The 14,324-nt window shown below is 43.2% G+C and overlaps 1 protein-coding gene across 3 annotated transcripts in view; it reads left to right on the top strand.

The window, feature by feature from the left end:
* Positions 1 to 14,324, top strand: part of lrrk1 (leucine-rich repeat kinase 1) — a 67,756-nt gene that overhangs the window by 27,514 nt on the left and 25,918 nt on the right. For 2 of the 3 annotated variants that reach the window (XM_068731162.1, XM_068731164.1), the window contains 11 exons: positions 888 to 1,015; positions 2,101 to 2,264; positions 3,053 to 3,190; positions 4,533 to 4,645; positions 5,331 to 5,407; positions 5,933 to 6,062; positions 7,824 to 7,936; positions 8,409 to 8,623; positions 11,838 to 12,002; positions 13,669 to 13,841; positions 13,988 to 14,108. In XM_068731162.1, coding sequence (XP_068587263.1) covers positions 888 to 1,015; positions 2,101 to 2,264; positions 3,053 to 3,190; positions 4,533 to 4,645; positions 5,331 to 5,407; positions 5,933 to 6,062; positions 7,824 to 7,936; positions 8,409 to 8,623; positions 11,838 to 12,002; positions 13,669 to 13,841; positions 13,988 to 14,108 — 1,537 coding nt within the window. The remainder of the gene's footprint in view (positions 1 to 887; positions 1,016 to 2,100; positions 2,265 to 3,052; positions 3,191 to 4,532; positions 4,646 to 5,330; positions 5,408 to 5,932; positions 6,063 to 7,823; positions 7,937 to 8,408; positions 8,624 to 11,837; positions 12,003 to 13,668; positions 13,842 to 13,987; positions 14,109 to 14,324) is intronic. The other variant, XM_068731163.1, reaches the window with a different exon arrangement.

Raw genomic sequence — 14,324 nt, 5'->3', positions numbered from 1 at the left:
CAGAGTCTCATTTGATTGGATGATTTTTTTGTAAACGCCCTCAATTGCAGGATGAGTCATGAAATATTTGAAACACTTTTACACAAGACAAAGGACAGGAATTTGATGTAAGACTACTGATACTGATTTTTACACTGGGTCTTTACGTCTCCTCAGAATATACAGATGTTTCCGAGCTTTCTTCGCCAGGATGGAGATGCGTGATGACCACGTCAGGTTCTCTGTGATGCTGATTCCCAGAAACCTAAAACAGTTTGCTCCACCTCAGCTCCATTGATCACTGCTCATTTAACTTTTCATCACTCGAGTAAAAGCATTAAAAAGTAACTAATATTCTAAAGGTCCGTGTTTTGAATGCAGGACTTTTACTTGTATTGTTTTATTGGTGCTTTGAACCCGAGTACAGGATCTGAATATTTACATCCTGCATGTTAGTGTGTCTTGTTAGCCAGCAAGTGATTTACCAATCCGTCTTCAAAGAGGACAGGACTTGAGAGACGCTGAACCCAGTTGGTATTGGTCAATGAATGACTCCAATGCATACGCTAAGTTCTCCTGAAACCACAATGTCTCACTGTCTGTTTCTACATGTGTTAAATCCAGATGCAGTAATATATTGTGTCCCCCTGCTTCCAGTCTTTGAGCTAATCTAGGCTGAACCAGTCCATCCTGTTCCTGGACACACAGATATTAAACTAGTATTGATCTCCTCTCACTTTGGCTAAAAGTGCAAACAAGCGTATTTCTCAAAATGTCAGCGTTTTAAGTATTCCCTCATCGAAGGGCAAAGGCTGATTAAATGACTCGCTCCTGAATGGAGCCGCTTGTGTCACGCTGAGGAAACTGTCTCCCTCTCAGCCCGTCTCTCTCTCTCTCCTCTGCTTCAGTTTACAGCAGATCAATCTCTCTCAGAACCAGCTCACCAGTTTGCCACCCGGACTACTCCATCTGACCAACATCCAGAGACTTTCTGCTGCCAAGAACCAGCTCTCAGTCCTGTTTGACATCCCCTCAAGTATGTTCCTACGCAGCTTCTATATAGCTGCTGTTTGTACGTAGGAACAACGTTTTCATTTAGATTTAAGAATATAGTGTATGAACTTAATTGTTGTCGACTGCATGTCGAGGTTATTTTTGAAAGAGCTGGCTCTAGAGCCGTTCAACGTGTTTCCATTCGGTTGTCGAGAGAAGCAAACTTTTGAAATGTTGCAAAAAGAGAAATTTGAATTGACCGCGTTTCCATCGACTGGTTTGGAGCGAATAAACTCAGCTACAGGGCAGATTGGTCCAAAGTTGGCCCCACAGGCTATGTATGACTGTTGTCTGCCAGAAGGTGATCAGTGAAGGCGTTTCCATTTCTCAGCACATCGACAAAAAACACCTCAAACAAGCGTAAACCACTCTTTTGGCCATTTCAATACAGCTTTTCTGAAGCGATACTTTAAAATATGCAAACAAATGCGTGAATGAAAATCAGCTGATGAGTATAGCAACCGCTAGACTTTAGCATCAGAGCTGTTTCAGATGTGAAAGTTCTTTTGCTTCCCCACCAGAGACGGCCGTGGTCGAAGGCGTCATGTTTTCGGGTTGTCCGGCCATAACTCAATGAGTCGTATGTCAATTATGACAATTTCACACAAATGACTTTAGAGTAAAATGATGAGGTGATGACATTTTGGACAGACACGGATGTAAACTAATAATGACGATGGTCACGTGTAAGTTATCAGATGAATGGACCAATGAAAACATGACTTTAAATAACAGAGGTCAGACAACCAAAGATTATCTTTAATCATCAGATTTCTGAAATGTCAGAATATAACGAAACATGTTTGTCTCAGTTTCCCATGGTCCGAGGTGATGTCCTCAAATATTTTGTCCAAGCAACAGTCCATAACGTAATAGATTGTGAATGAATTCATGTAGGTGGTTATTACAGCCATTTACACAATTATTGTCCGATTAATAGAGGTTGCCATATACTGTATTAACCATTATATTGTAAGAACAGCCGGAAGTTCCCCTGTACTTGTTGATTTGTCATCAGTGCAGGTGTGATTTAGACTTTGACTGTGTTCTTTATCTCCATTCTGTCAGCTACTAACTGGATCGGTCTGCGTAAGCTGGAGGAGCTGGATGTGTCTGAGAACTGTCTGACCGCTCTGCCCACGGCAGTCATGCACTGTTTGAAATCCCTGAGCTTCCTCAACGTGTGCAGGAACACACTGAGCAGCTTCCCCGACCCATGGGCGTGTCCACTGGTAAGAAACGCCGCCGCTAACGATCCACTTCCCGTTTGACATATCTGCTGATATTTGAGTTTTCGTTTCATCAAAATAGAATGTCCCAGCCGCTGATGTTCTGGGTAGTACTGCATTGAGCTCATTGAATGAAATATTTCAATATGATTGCTTGATAGTAAATTGCGTTTGCCATCCATAGGGGGCTCATTACTGCATCTGGTTTATGTACGTTTTGACGGTTGCACCCACTCATCAGTGTCACTTGTTGGTATAAAAGCGGTTTGAGAGGCTCAGCTGCCACATCAAAGATGCAGATGCAGCCATCTAGAATTTGCACCTGGTCCGTGACAGGGACAGGCAGATAGATCCGTGGCTGAAAACAGACCCCCTCCTTGATAATGTAGTGGACCAGACACGAACGGGCACTTCATGCAAACTCATAACCAAGTGGCGATGAATACAGTGTGCAAGATTAGCTGTGGACAGACACAATTACATTACATTGCAGTCATTTAGCCGACGCTTTTATCCAAAGCCACTTACAATTCAGTATCTATCTACACACCGTAGGCACAGCTACGGGACACAATGCCATGAGACTAGTAGAGCAAGATCCGGGGATCGAACCGCCGACCCTCTGATTGAAAGGCGGCCCCGCTCTCCACTTAGCCACGGTCACCCCAATTACTGACGCGGGGGGGGGGGGTTACTAGAAGAACATTAAAAACAATAAAAATACAGTGAACTGAAATGTAATGTATCGACATAATAACACACACATGGATATTCTTCTCTCTCCTCTACAGAAGCAATGCAAAGCTTCCTCCAATGTGATCGAGAGGCTTCCAAACACCATCTCCATCTTCTGGAGGACTCAGCTGCAGGAGGTGGACTTCTCTGACAACAGCCTGAAGGAGCTGCCTTCGTATATCTTTGAACTGGAGGTAGGGACTACCATCTGGATCCGTTACTGTGCGCAGAGCTGGAGAGTCGATAGTGACAATTCTATGAATTAAATAAAAGATAAATGCATTAATATCGAAATAACAGTAGTCAGACTTCTGCGTGTGGTCAGTGGAGCAACCTCCAGATGGCGCTGCTGCTGTGTGGTTGGCTTCACGTTTGAGTCATTGACTTGCATTGTTGTTCTGCAGCTTAGAAGCACCAGGGTAGTAGTATAATAATAATGATCATGAACATAATGATAATAATTATGTTTATTTATAAAGCACTTTTCAAAAACAGAGACACCAACAGAGGCTGCCAGTTTCCTGACAGGTTTGACAAGTTTCTTTGTTGTCTTTTTCTTTGTTGTTGTTGCATTATGCAGTTAAATAGTTTAACATTCTGACACTCTGACTCTATGAAAGTCGATGCCGGGGAAAATATTGTCGTCACAAAAAGCTGCGATACAGTTTATTCTGTCATCTATCTCCTTGACTTCCTCCCATGTTAGTCATGGATTTCGAGGAAAACCGCTTCTCCCCTAACACCCCCACAGACCATGATTCATCTGCTGGTGTCCAGCAGACTTGGGCTCTGTGCTGTGAGATTCCAAGCCTGGCTCCTCCAAAATGACGTTCCCATACAACCCAACTGCATTCTCAATTATGTTTCATGGGAAACTTGTCACACAGACTGTATATATTACAAGTGGACGTTGTTTTGTTTTTTTTGCAACCAGAAGACGTGTTTAGAAGAGCAAAACGTAACAATTAACTCCCATGAAGAGAAAACACACGGTGAAAGGGTTAAAGTTGTTAGACCCAAACACAGACAAGGTTGTGGCAGAGACCTGTCGATTACAAGGTAGCCCCGCCCCTAAATCATCCCCTGCTTTATGGTCTGTCTGACTCTAAATGGATCATAATGTACTAAATGAACATCATGCTGTATTGAAGAAGACTGTAAACTAGAGATCGAGACCATAAACTTATGTTTACAATGTTTACTGAGGGAATAAATCAAGAGAGAAGTAGAGTCATTTTCTCAGAGAGAGAAACTAATTGAAACAAAACAAAAATGCAACAAAAGTTTTGTTGTATGGGAAAGTCATGTATAGGAGAGCAGGCTGGAGATCCTTTCTTTCGCCGTCTGAAACGTGCCCATAAAAGGAGCCGAGCAGGTAGCCGTGTATGACGAGCTGAGGAGAGAGAACTCTGGAGCTCGTGTCCTCGTCGCTGTACAGGAGAGCTGGCCGGTGATCCAGTCAGCCAGCTGTCTGTGTATTCCTAGAAGGAAAATGTGAATGTGCGTTTTACAATATCTCACCCTCCTCCCCATCAGGCTCTGGTCTCGTTGAGATTGTGTGGGAATCACATCGCGACACTCCCAGCCCCCAGTAAGTGGAAGTGCTCTCAGCTCAGGACCCTCGATCTTTCCAGGAATCAGCTGGGAAAGTAGGTCCACACGGTAGACACACACACACACACACACACACACACACACACACACACACACACACACACACACACACACACACACACACACACACTGCCAGCTGTTACTGAACAACTCGGCCTTTCTCCAGAGTTTAATGCATGTCACGTGTGAGGACACATTCTGCAGTTCCAATGCATGTCTGTCATTCAGCCAGCTGTCAAGAGAGTTTGTGATATTTAACGATAAAACCAGGGTGGGGCTTTGATGACGTTTGATCAAACCTGAGTCTGGTATAAGATCCTCTTATTTTCAATGACTTATCAAAGCTAAGCAGGTTAAGCTGTGGACCTTTGTTGGTAACTCCAGGTAGACTTGGTTAAAACTCAAAGATTCATTTTAGATTCGTCATCGCCCGTTGTTGGATGACAAACACAATAATTGTTGTTGTGCATGCAGACCACATACAGTAGATCTGATGCAGCTTGTTTGGTTACGGCCCTCACATGTTTGTACTGAATATCATACACTGTGTCCTGCTGGGCTTAAAGTAGAGTTCTTGTCGCTCTCGATTACTACTTTTGTTCTTTTTTTTTTTTTTTTTTGTCAGGACAATTTGCATATTTATAGATATCTGTGTGCCTGTGCAGTAAAGGCTACTGAGTGTTCCATTTATTGTTACTGTATTACAAATTGTGTCTTAAGAACAGAGGAAGGGCCTAAATCCAGGAGGCTGGCCTTCTTGACTACATGGAGCAGGAGGGACCCGGACCCCGACCCAGGTGGATCTGCTTTACATACACGGAAATAATTCAGTTAAATAATGTAAACCTACTAATAAAGTGGACTAGATGGTGTCTGGACAAACAATTACACCCCCCCCCCCCCCCCCCCCCCCCCCCCCTTCAGGGCAAAATAAGTCCCTTACATTGCTTAAAGGATCATTTTATTGACATAAGTATTGCAGAGTTCACTAAACAAACCTGGTCTCCCTCCCAACGGATGACTTTAGAGTGAGAACGAGACTAAACAGTCACAAGATCCTGATTAATGTCCTGTAATTCTCTGATGCAACGGACGCGGTGCGGTTTTATTAGACACATCACTATTGTGTAACTGCATCTTCTCTGTATTAGTCTTGCATAACGTTTTACTGTTTAAGAGGAACTGCATCATGCCAAGAATGCACTTCTGTGGAGCTGTCCGCTTACTTTTGAACTTCTCTGGGAATGTTTGTCACAAGTCAGTAACTCTGTTCAATTCTGATAAGTGTAACTAGCCGTGACCCTCTGCATGGCTCTTGGCAGTGTGTCCCATAGAGTTTCCCATGATTCTGCGGGATTCACTGGAAGTGCTTTCCTTGAATGACAACCAGCTGGAGTGTGTTCCCCAATCAGTGTGTGGTCTGCACAGCCTCACTGAGCTCTACCTCTCCAAGTGAGTCCCTCCGTCTGTCCACCAACTTTCACCTGCACCCTTATATTCTCCAGGTGTGTGTGTGTGTGTGTGTGTGTGTGTGTGTGTGTGTGTGTGTGTGTGTGTGTGTGTGTGTGTGTGTGTGTGTGTGTGTGTGTGTGTGTGTGTGTGTGTGTCATCTCTCTCATTGGCGGCTGATGTCTGAGAGGTGCAGTGCTGACACACTGCTGTTATTACGTCTGATTTTTCTGTAGTCTTGTGTCAGTGATCAAGATAAAAAAAAAAGTAAAACTCAACAGTTTCTGGCTGCTAGATAAGGAGGTGGTCTTACCTCCATGTAGATGCGCTTCATCAACCATGGCTGACAGAACCACTGCTGCTGTTTTGTACGTGTTATAGAAGTCCCAGACCCGTCAGAAGTCCAAACACCGCCGTGTCTGGGTTCGTAACATCATCAGGAGGCTGTATTCACTGAGAAAAACGTTGGCTTCTGTACTACAGCGGTTTGAACCCCAAATGAACAGATTTTTGATGTGATTAAAATTGCAATAAACGGATCAAAAGAATGCCGAAATACGTCCAAAATGATACAGATTTGTGAAAAGTCTGAATTCATGTTTGATCAGGTCTATTTGCAAGAAGACAAGCAATCAACTCTTAAAATGCTTGTTTTCTCATTTGAGTTTAAATGGATCGGTGCTGGGCTATGCTAACATTGTATCTGTTCCATCAACACTCAAAATATGGCAGCGACGTTATCCCTTAAACCATAGACAGCTCATGCTTTCTTAACATACATTCATACGCAGAGGTCTCTGATCAAATATGAGCTGTTATCATAGAGCTGTGACCACAGACAGCTGGTTTACTTTGTTTCAACAATGTTTAGAAGTTTGGGACGACGGGAGAAAAATCTCACAGCTGCTTTTGCAACACAGCGGCGCACTAAAATCTAGCTTTAATATTTCAATCTGCACGAATACGCAAATGTCGCGAATTCCACATATTCGCTTCGTTTGTGTCTTTGCATTGACTGATTGCACCGCACAGCAAATTTGCTCTGCGCTTGGTGTGAACACACATCTTACACATTACATCTTATTACATCTTATGATCTCTTATCATCTCACTAAACATGAGGATTCAATTTGATCTTTTTTTTAATCTTAATGGAATCTTGAATGTATCAACGTGCTGCTTCGTTTCCAGCACTGTTTAGAGGTCAAACACAATCATCTGTACTCACACACACACATACAGTATTGAAAAGGATGGATGAAGCTGAAATCAAACTCAATTTGAAACCGTAATCATTTCATCAGTTTTCAGCCTCAGACATTAGTCTAATCACGCATTGCATTGACTAAATAATGGTTGTTTTTTTTACACTGAAGAATATTTTCCAATTCGCCTAAAAGTTGAGTTCGGTCTCTGGGAACCACGGCTTTGTGTGAGGTCAGTCCTCCTGCTACAGCTGTTTGCAGCTGTTTTAATACAAGCAGCAAACTGCTCCGCTCTCACGCACCCAGTGATTGAATTGTTTAGGAAGTTGTGGAGCCACAGCGTCCTGTGGCTGCCAAAAAACGACTTTGCATATCCATCTGTTTTTGAAAACCCTTGTGAGCTCAGCGAAGGTTCACGAGATCTAAAAAGTTCCATTTAATGAAATTGGGAATAATAAAACATGTTAATTTATTAACAATGGACGATGTCATTTGGATGGTAGGTATGTTTAAGCGTCCTGTCTTTCGCTGACCATGTTCTCACCTGCTCTGGGAACAGTAACCCTGGAATCCGGGAGCTTCCAGCGGAGCTCAGTCAACTCTCCAACCTGTGGCAGCTGGACATCGAGGACCTCAACATTACGAATGTCCCCCAGGAAGTGAGAAAAGAAGGTACTGTCTAACTGTCTCCAAACACGCCCTCAAATGACGTTTCAAAAGGAAACATTAGGCAGGGCCCTCTTGGCCAGTATGAACAGGAGGAATGACTACAACAATCAAATCCTGTTTTTCTTCTTCATGTGGACTATTGTTTTCAGTTACACTTGTAAAACTGTGATCCTTTCCTTGAATCAAAATCTACAACTTCTTAAGGCTGAGAGTAACCAGCATTACAAAATGAACGCGTCGTTACAGCAGTCAGATTAATGAGAAGGAGTGAAAAAGAAACGTGTTTCCCTATGATGATAGACATATGAAGTAGTGCATTATGTGCATTAGTTGAATAAATGGCCAATGGCACTATGTTTTAGATGTGTTGCAGCACCTGTGTTGCATCTATAGTTTTTTTTTTTTTTTTTTTTTTGGTAACGGGTCATTTCCAACACCGCAAAACCCGAATGTTGACCCCTCTGGTTTTTTTCAGGTCCTGCGTCTGTCCTGGCTTTCCTCCGGGCCCACCTTCGAAAGGCAGAGCCTTTTAAGCTGCTGAAGATGCTCGTGATTGGTCCACCCAGACAGGGGAAGACGGCCCTTCTGGAGGCTCTTCAGACCGGCAGGGCGGCCCCCTTCACCCCGGCAGAATGCAGCATCTCCACCTCCAGCTGGGAGCTGGACAAACCCAACGGAGGCAAAAACAGCGTGAGGAAAACGCACACAGTACATACGTATTGTGTACATTTAATACACACACGGTGCATGACTAGTTTACCAATCGATGACAAACGGATGATCCACTGTGGCGACACCTAACAGCCAAAAGTGAAGAAGAAGTGAGATATGTGTCAACATCTGTCGAGCAATTCTCCATTCACATCCACACAGTTAATGTATCAAAAACTTATGATCAGATACCTGCAAAGCTACTGGCATGCCCATCAGCCACAGCTAGTCTTTGCGTTAAGTGTTAGCAGTTAGAGCAGGGGTCTTCAACGTTTTTCAGGCCAAGGACCCCAAACTGATAGAGATGGAGCAGGGACCCCCGACTATATATATATTGTATAACATTGTGTTTTATATTAAACTGGGCCTAGTGCCATGTATAAACATACCTCTTTATTGTGCATTCAATACTAAGCTATTCAAATAATACACAGGTTCATATATTCATGTTTTTATTTACTGAACTATTAAAATTATGGACAGATTCATGTTTAAAAAAAAATACAAATTAAAAATTGTCTAATCAACCAAAAATTCCGCGGACCCCCTGTGGTACCTCCGCGGACCCCCTAGGGGTCGCGGACCCCCTGTTGAAGACCTCTGAATTAGCATATGTTTAGCTCACATCATCAGACCCCAGACCTCCCATCAGGGAGGAGGGAGAGCCAGGAAGAGAACCTGCTGTGAAGGGAGCTGTGTTGGAAGTCACATGTGGAGAAGTCCAGCTCAATGGAGGGCTGACCGGGGGGGCTGGGAGGCGGGGTTAAAGGAGCCGCTGATGCGCTTGCTCTATGGGCCCCATGGATCCTTTTTATACTCTGTAATTGTATATATGCGGAAGGGTCTTCTTTTGCTTCATGCACCACTGAGCAACATCTCACGCTGTATCCGGTTCTCTTTATACGTCCATGGTGCCGAGCAGGAGGGTGCTATAAGGGCAGCTCTGAGAGAGCGACGCCTGTAGGGTACAGAACAGACAGCTCTGTGGTGATCGGTCGACTGTCTGGTTGCCTATCTGCCGTGTACGACTGTGATGTTTGACAGTTGGAGATTGCAGGTGGAACAGATACCTGTCCCCTTCACGTGGCTGCAAAGACAGATCACCAACTGTCATGTAAGAAATTAGGTCTTGGTGGCGTGAACTGCGTCATCTTTTGTGTGTTTTCACACGACACCTGGTTGAAAAACGTTGAATGAAAGTGGAAAGACGAGCAAAATATGATAGTGGGGTGTTCTGATTTTAGAGAGATTAATGTACAGTACAGTTGTGGTCAAAAGTTTACATACACTTGTAAAGAACATAATGTCATGGCTCTCTTGAGTTTCCAGTTATTTCTACAACTCTGATTTTTCTCTGATAGAGTGATTGGAACAGATACTTCTTTGTCACAAAAAACATTCATGAAGTTTGGTTCTTCATGACTTTATTATGGGTTAACAGAAAAAGTGACAAAATCTGCTGGGTCAAAAATATACATACAGCAACATGAATTAGCAATTTTGGTGACTTAGAAAGTTGTGTCAATGAAATGAGCTTCATAGCATGGCCTCTTAACTTCTTGTGAGTGATTATGAGTGACTACAGCTGGTGACTTCTCTGAGGCCATTTAAATAGGGCTCATTGGATACAAACGCCCACAAACGCTACAATGGGAAAGTCAAAGGAGCTCAGCATGGATCTGAAAAAGCGAATCATTGACTTGAACAAGTCAGGAAAGTCACTTGGAGCCATTTCAAAGTAGCTGCAGGTCCCAAGAGCAACAGTGCAAACAATTGTTTGTAAGTATAAAGTGCATGGCACTGTTTTGTCACTGCCACGATTAGGAAGAAAACGCAAGCTATCACCTGCTGCTGAGAGGAAATTGGTCAGGAGGGTGAAGAGTCAACCGAGAACCACCAAAAAGCAGATCTGCCAAGAATTAGAAGCTGCTGGAACACAGGTGTCAGTGTCCACAGTCAAGCGTGTTTTGCATCTCCATGGACTGAGAGGCTGCCGTGCAAGAAGGAAGCCCTTGCTCCAAAAGCGGCACCTTAAGGCTCAACTGAAGTTTGCTGCTGATCACGTGAACAAAGATAAGACCTTCTGAAGGAAAGTTCTGTGGTCTTTTGGCCACAATGCCCAGCAATATGTTTGGAGGAGAAAAGGTGAGGCCTTTAACCCCAAGAACACCATGCCTACCGTCAAGCACGGTGGTGGTAGTATTATGCTGTGGGGCTGTTTTGCTGCCAATGGAACTGGTGCTTTACAGAGAGTAAATGGGATAATGAAGGAGGATTACCTTCAAATTCTTCAAGATAACCTAAAATCATCAGCCCGAAGGTTGGGTCTTGGGCGCAGTTGGGTGTTCCAACAGGACAATGTCCCCAAACACACATCAAAAGTGGTAATGGAATGGCTAAATCAGCTAGAATTAGGGTTTTAGAATGGCCTTCCCAAAGTCCTGACTTAAATCCCATTGAGAACATGTGGACAATGCTGAAGAAACAAGTCCATGTCAGAAAGCCATCAAATTTAACTGAACTGCACCAATTCTGTCAAGAGGAGTGGTCAAAGATTCAACGAGAAGCTTGCCAGAAGCTTGTGGATGGCTACCAAAAGAGCCTAATTGAAGTGAAAATGGCCAAGGGACATGTAACCAAATATTAGCACTGCTGTATGTATATTTTTGACCCAGCAGATTTGATCACTTTTTCTGTTAACCCATAATAAAGTCATGAAAGAACCAAACTTCATGAATGTTTTTTGTGACAAAGAAGTATCTGTTCCAATCACTCTATCAGAGAAAAATCTGAGTTGTAGAAATAATGGGGAAACTCAAGAGAGCCATGACATTATGTTCTTTACAAGTGTATGTAAACTTTTGACCACAACTGTATGTGCCTTCGCCAAATATAGTGACCAAAATATTTGTGACATTGCCATTCCACGCCGCAGGGCTCCGACTGTCCCTCTCTCTGTTGGCTTGACAACAGTGCCGGTTGCCAACCATTTATGCTCCACACCACACAACCCAAAAAAAAATTCACATTTACGAATCCGACGGCAGCACCTACAGAAACGAGAGTCATCAGCGACTCAGTTTCATGGATCTGTCCATTGGAAATGTTCCAGAAAATAAGGGAGCGGATCTTTAATAATGACTTTCCAGCCCCTTGTTTCGAGTTGACTTAGCGCTGGTCTTGTTCCACACAGAAGGACTCGGTGGCGTTCAACGTGTGGGACATCGGCGGTCAAGCGAGCATGTCCACGGTGAACCAGTGTTTCTTCACCGATAAGGCCCTGTACGTGGTGATCTGGAACCTGGCTCTGGGGGAGGAGGCTGTGGCCAACCTGCAGACATGGCTGCTTAACATAGAGGTAAAAGTTCTCTCTCTCTCTCTCTCTCACTCACTCACACACACACACACACACACACACACACACACACACACACACACACACACACACACACACACGTACACGTACACACTTCTGCAGACCCACTGAGAACCTGGTTCCAGCTGTACTTGAGTGGGTCAGAAAGTGAAGGGCGGGACTGTGGTGGTATTTGCGTTTCCAGTGGGAGGGAGGACGGATCTAAACTCAAAGAGATTCATTTGGTTGCCAGACCACTTCAACTGAACCCAGGCCAGTAGATGTCCTTTAATGGAAGCAGGATGACGTGGAAGATGTTGAAACTGCTTGCATCATTTCACTGAAGTGGTTCATTGAAGCCTAATAACTTACTCTTGACATGTACTGATGCCTCCCTTTGCTTCCCACTGATTTGTTGGTTATTAATTATTATTATTATTAATAGCTCCTTTTTATTTTATAGGTTGGAGAAGAATTTTCCTCTATTGCAACTTTCTCCTAAGAGTTTTGTTATTGCCAGTCTCATTCGGTCTTCATCCTGCCAAAAAAATATTAATAATAATAATGAAAATTATAGTGTGCATCAATTTACAAAGTATAGATAAGATACATTTGTTTCTGAAAAATCTATACATGTTTTCAGTAAAGTTATTCTGAAGAATCATTCTTTTTTTTCCTTTGTTTTAAAAGTAGGTCTTTTTTTTTTTTTTTTTCTTGAAAGTCAGTAAATGAAAATCTAAGAAATAAACTGCTGCTGGTAGAAAAAAGGTCATCAAGATTATTACCACAATGACAAGTGCAGACGCATGGACAGAGACTGTAAACAAAGTCAAATATAGAAAGTAGAATATGTCAGAAACGCGTAATGCCTTCCTGAACTCAGCAGGTTTCAACAAAAGTAACAGTGTGAGGTCGTAGCCAGACGATAGGCGATCAAACAACAGGCTCTATCCGTCCCTCCTCCTTTCCACCTACTCTGCCTCTACCCCCCCTTCTCCTTACAGTCTTCCCTCAAGGTCACCCAGAGTCTAATGAACAGTAACACACACTTCCATAACACTAATTAAAAGCTGCAGAAAATGGAAAAAATGGAAGAGAGCCATGAAAATATATATTTATATATACATATAAGTCATCCTATAATGAATACAATTCAGCTATATGTTACATTTTTGTATCATGTCATACATTGTAGACAACACAACATAGTGAAGTTGAATCTCTCCTTTTAACCCACATTAAGTATGGCAAGTTACAAACGTCACTTAGTAAAAGCTAAGCTTGTGAGTGGTAGGAATTTTTTTTTGCTGTCAGAAATGTCACTGTTAGAAGTTTAAATATGGCTTCAGGCTTCTGTTTGTGTGTTAAACTCATTTCAATCAGATGTCAGCCCCTGGTTTCACTTTCTCTGTAGGCACTAATGATAAAAAGTGAGTGGTAACGATTGACGCATCTAACCAAGTGCATATGCTGACTGAAACAGCATGTGCACATAAAAATTCATTCATTTTCATGTGACCAAAGTTCCATACTTGGGTCATATGATGACAAGTCGACCGAACTCCATCTGCTGAGGAAGAACATAAGAAGAGGTTGAAAGAAGCTAGCGGTTTGTTTCCTTGTTTCACGTTCTATAAACACGTTGGCTCCTGTGCGTTGCGGCTTGTAGGCGCGAGCACCCAACTCTGCCGTGGTGGTTGTGGGAACACATTTGGATCTCATTGACACCAAGTTTCGCACTGAAAGACTGGCCACGTTGAGAGCTTATGTTCTGGCTCTGTGCCGATCCCCTTCAGGGGCTCGAGCCACCGGCTACCCTGACATCACCTGGAAACACCTGCAGTAAGCACACATTTTACTTTTCATGGTTTTTGTCACTAGTATCAGCTTTTCAGAACATCTGTTCATCTGTCTGGTGTATTCAACTGTGTGTGTGTGTGTGTGTGTGTGTGTGTGTGTGTGTGTGTGTGTGTGTCTTTGGTTCTCAGTGAAGTGTCCTGTAAAACCCTGGAGGGCTTGGATGGGCTGAAGAAGCTGATCTACCAGGTGGCTCTCTCCATGAAAGACAGCAGCAGCTCAGCCTGTGGCAGTAAACTGCTGGGCAGACTGGTGAGTGGGAGCGTGTGACTGGGACGCTCCACACTGTGTCTGTGTAGAGAAAAGCTCCACAGTTTGGACCAACGGGGAGAAAAGCTGTTTGCTTTCATACTTTTATCACTGACGGAGCTTAAAGACAAAGCTTTCTTAAAATGATCCAATATGTTTTCAATAGTTCAATGGAGGCATACCATGCACATTTTTCAGGTTCATAATTGTATTTTGAGT

Source organism: Cebidichthys violaceus, unplaced genomic scaffold, assembly GCF_023349555.1.
Source record: "Cebidichthys violaceus isolate CVI_PGR_0920_01 unplaced genomic scaffold, fCebVio1.0.p SCAF_5, whole genome shotgun sequence".
Taxonomy (NCBI): Eukaryota; Metazoa; Chordata; class Actinopteri; order Perciformes; family Stichaeidae; genus Cebidichthys; species Cebidichthys violaceus.
This window is presented reverse-complemented; position numbering and strand designations above follow the sequence as displayed.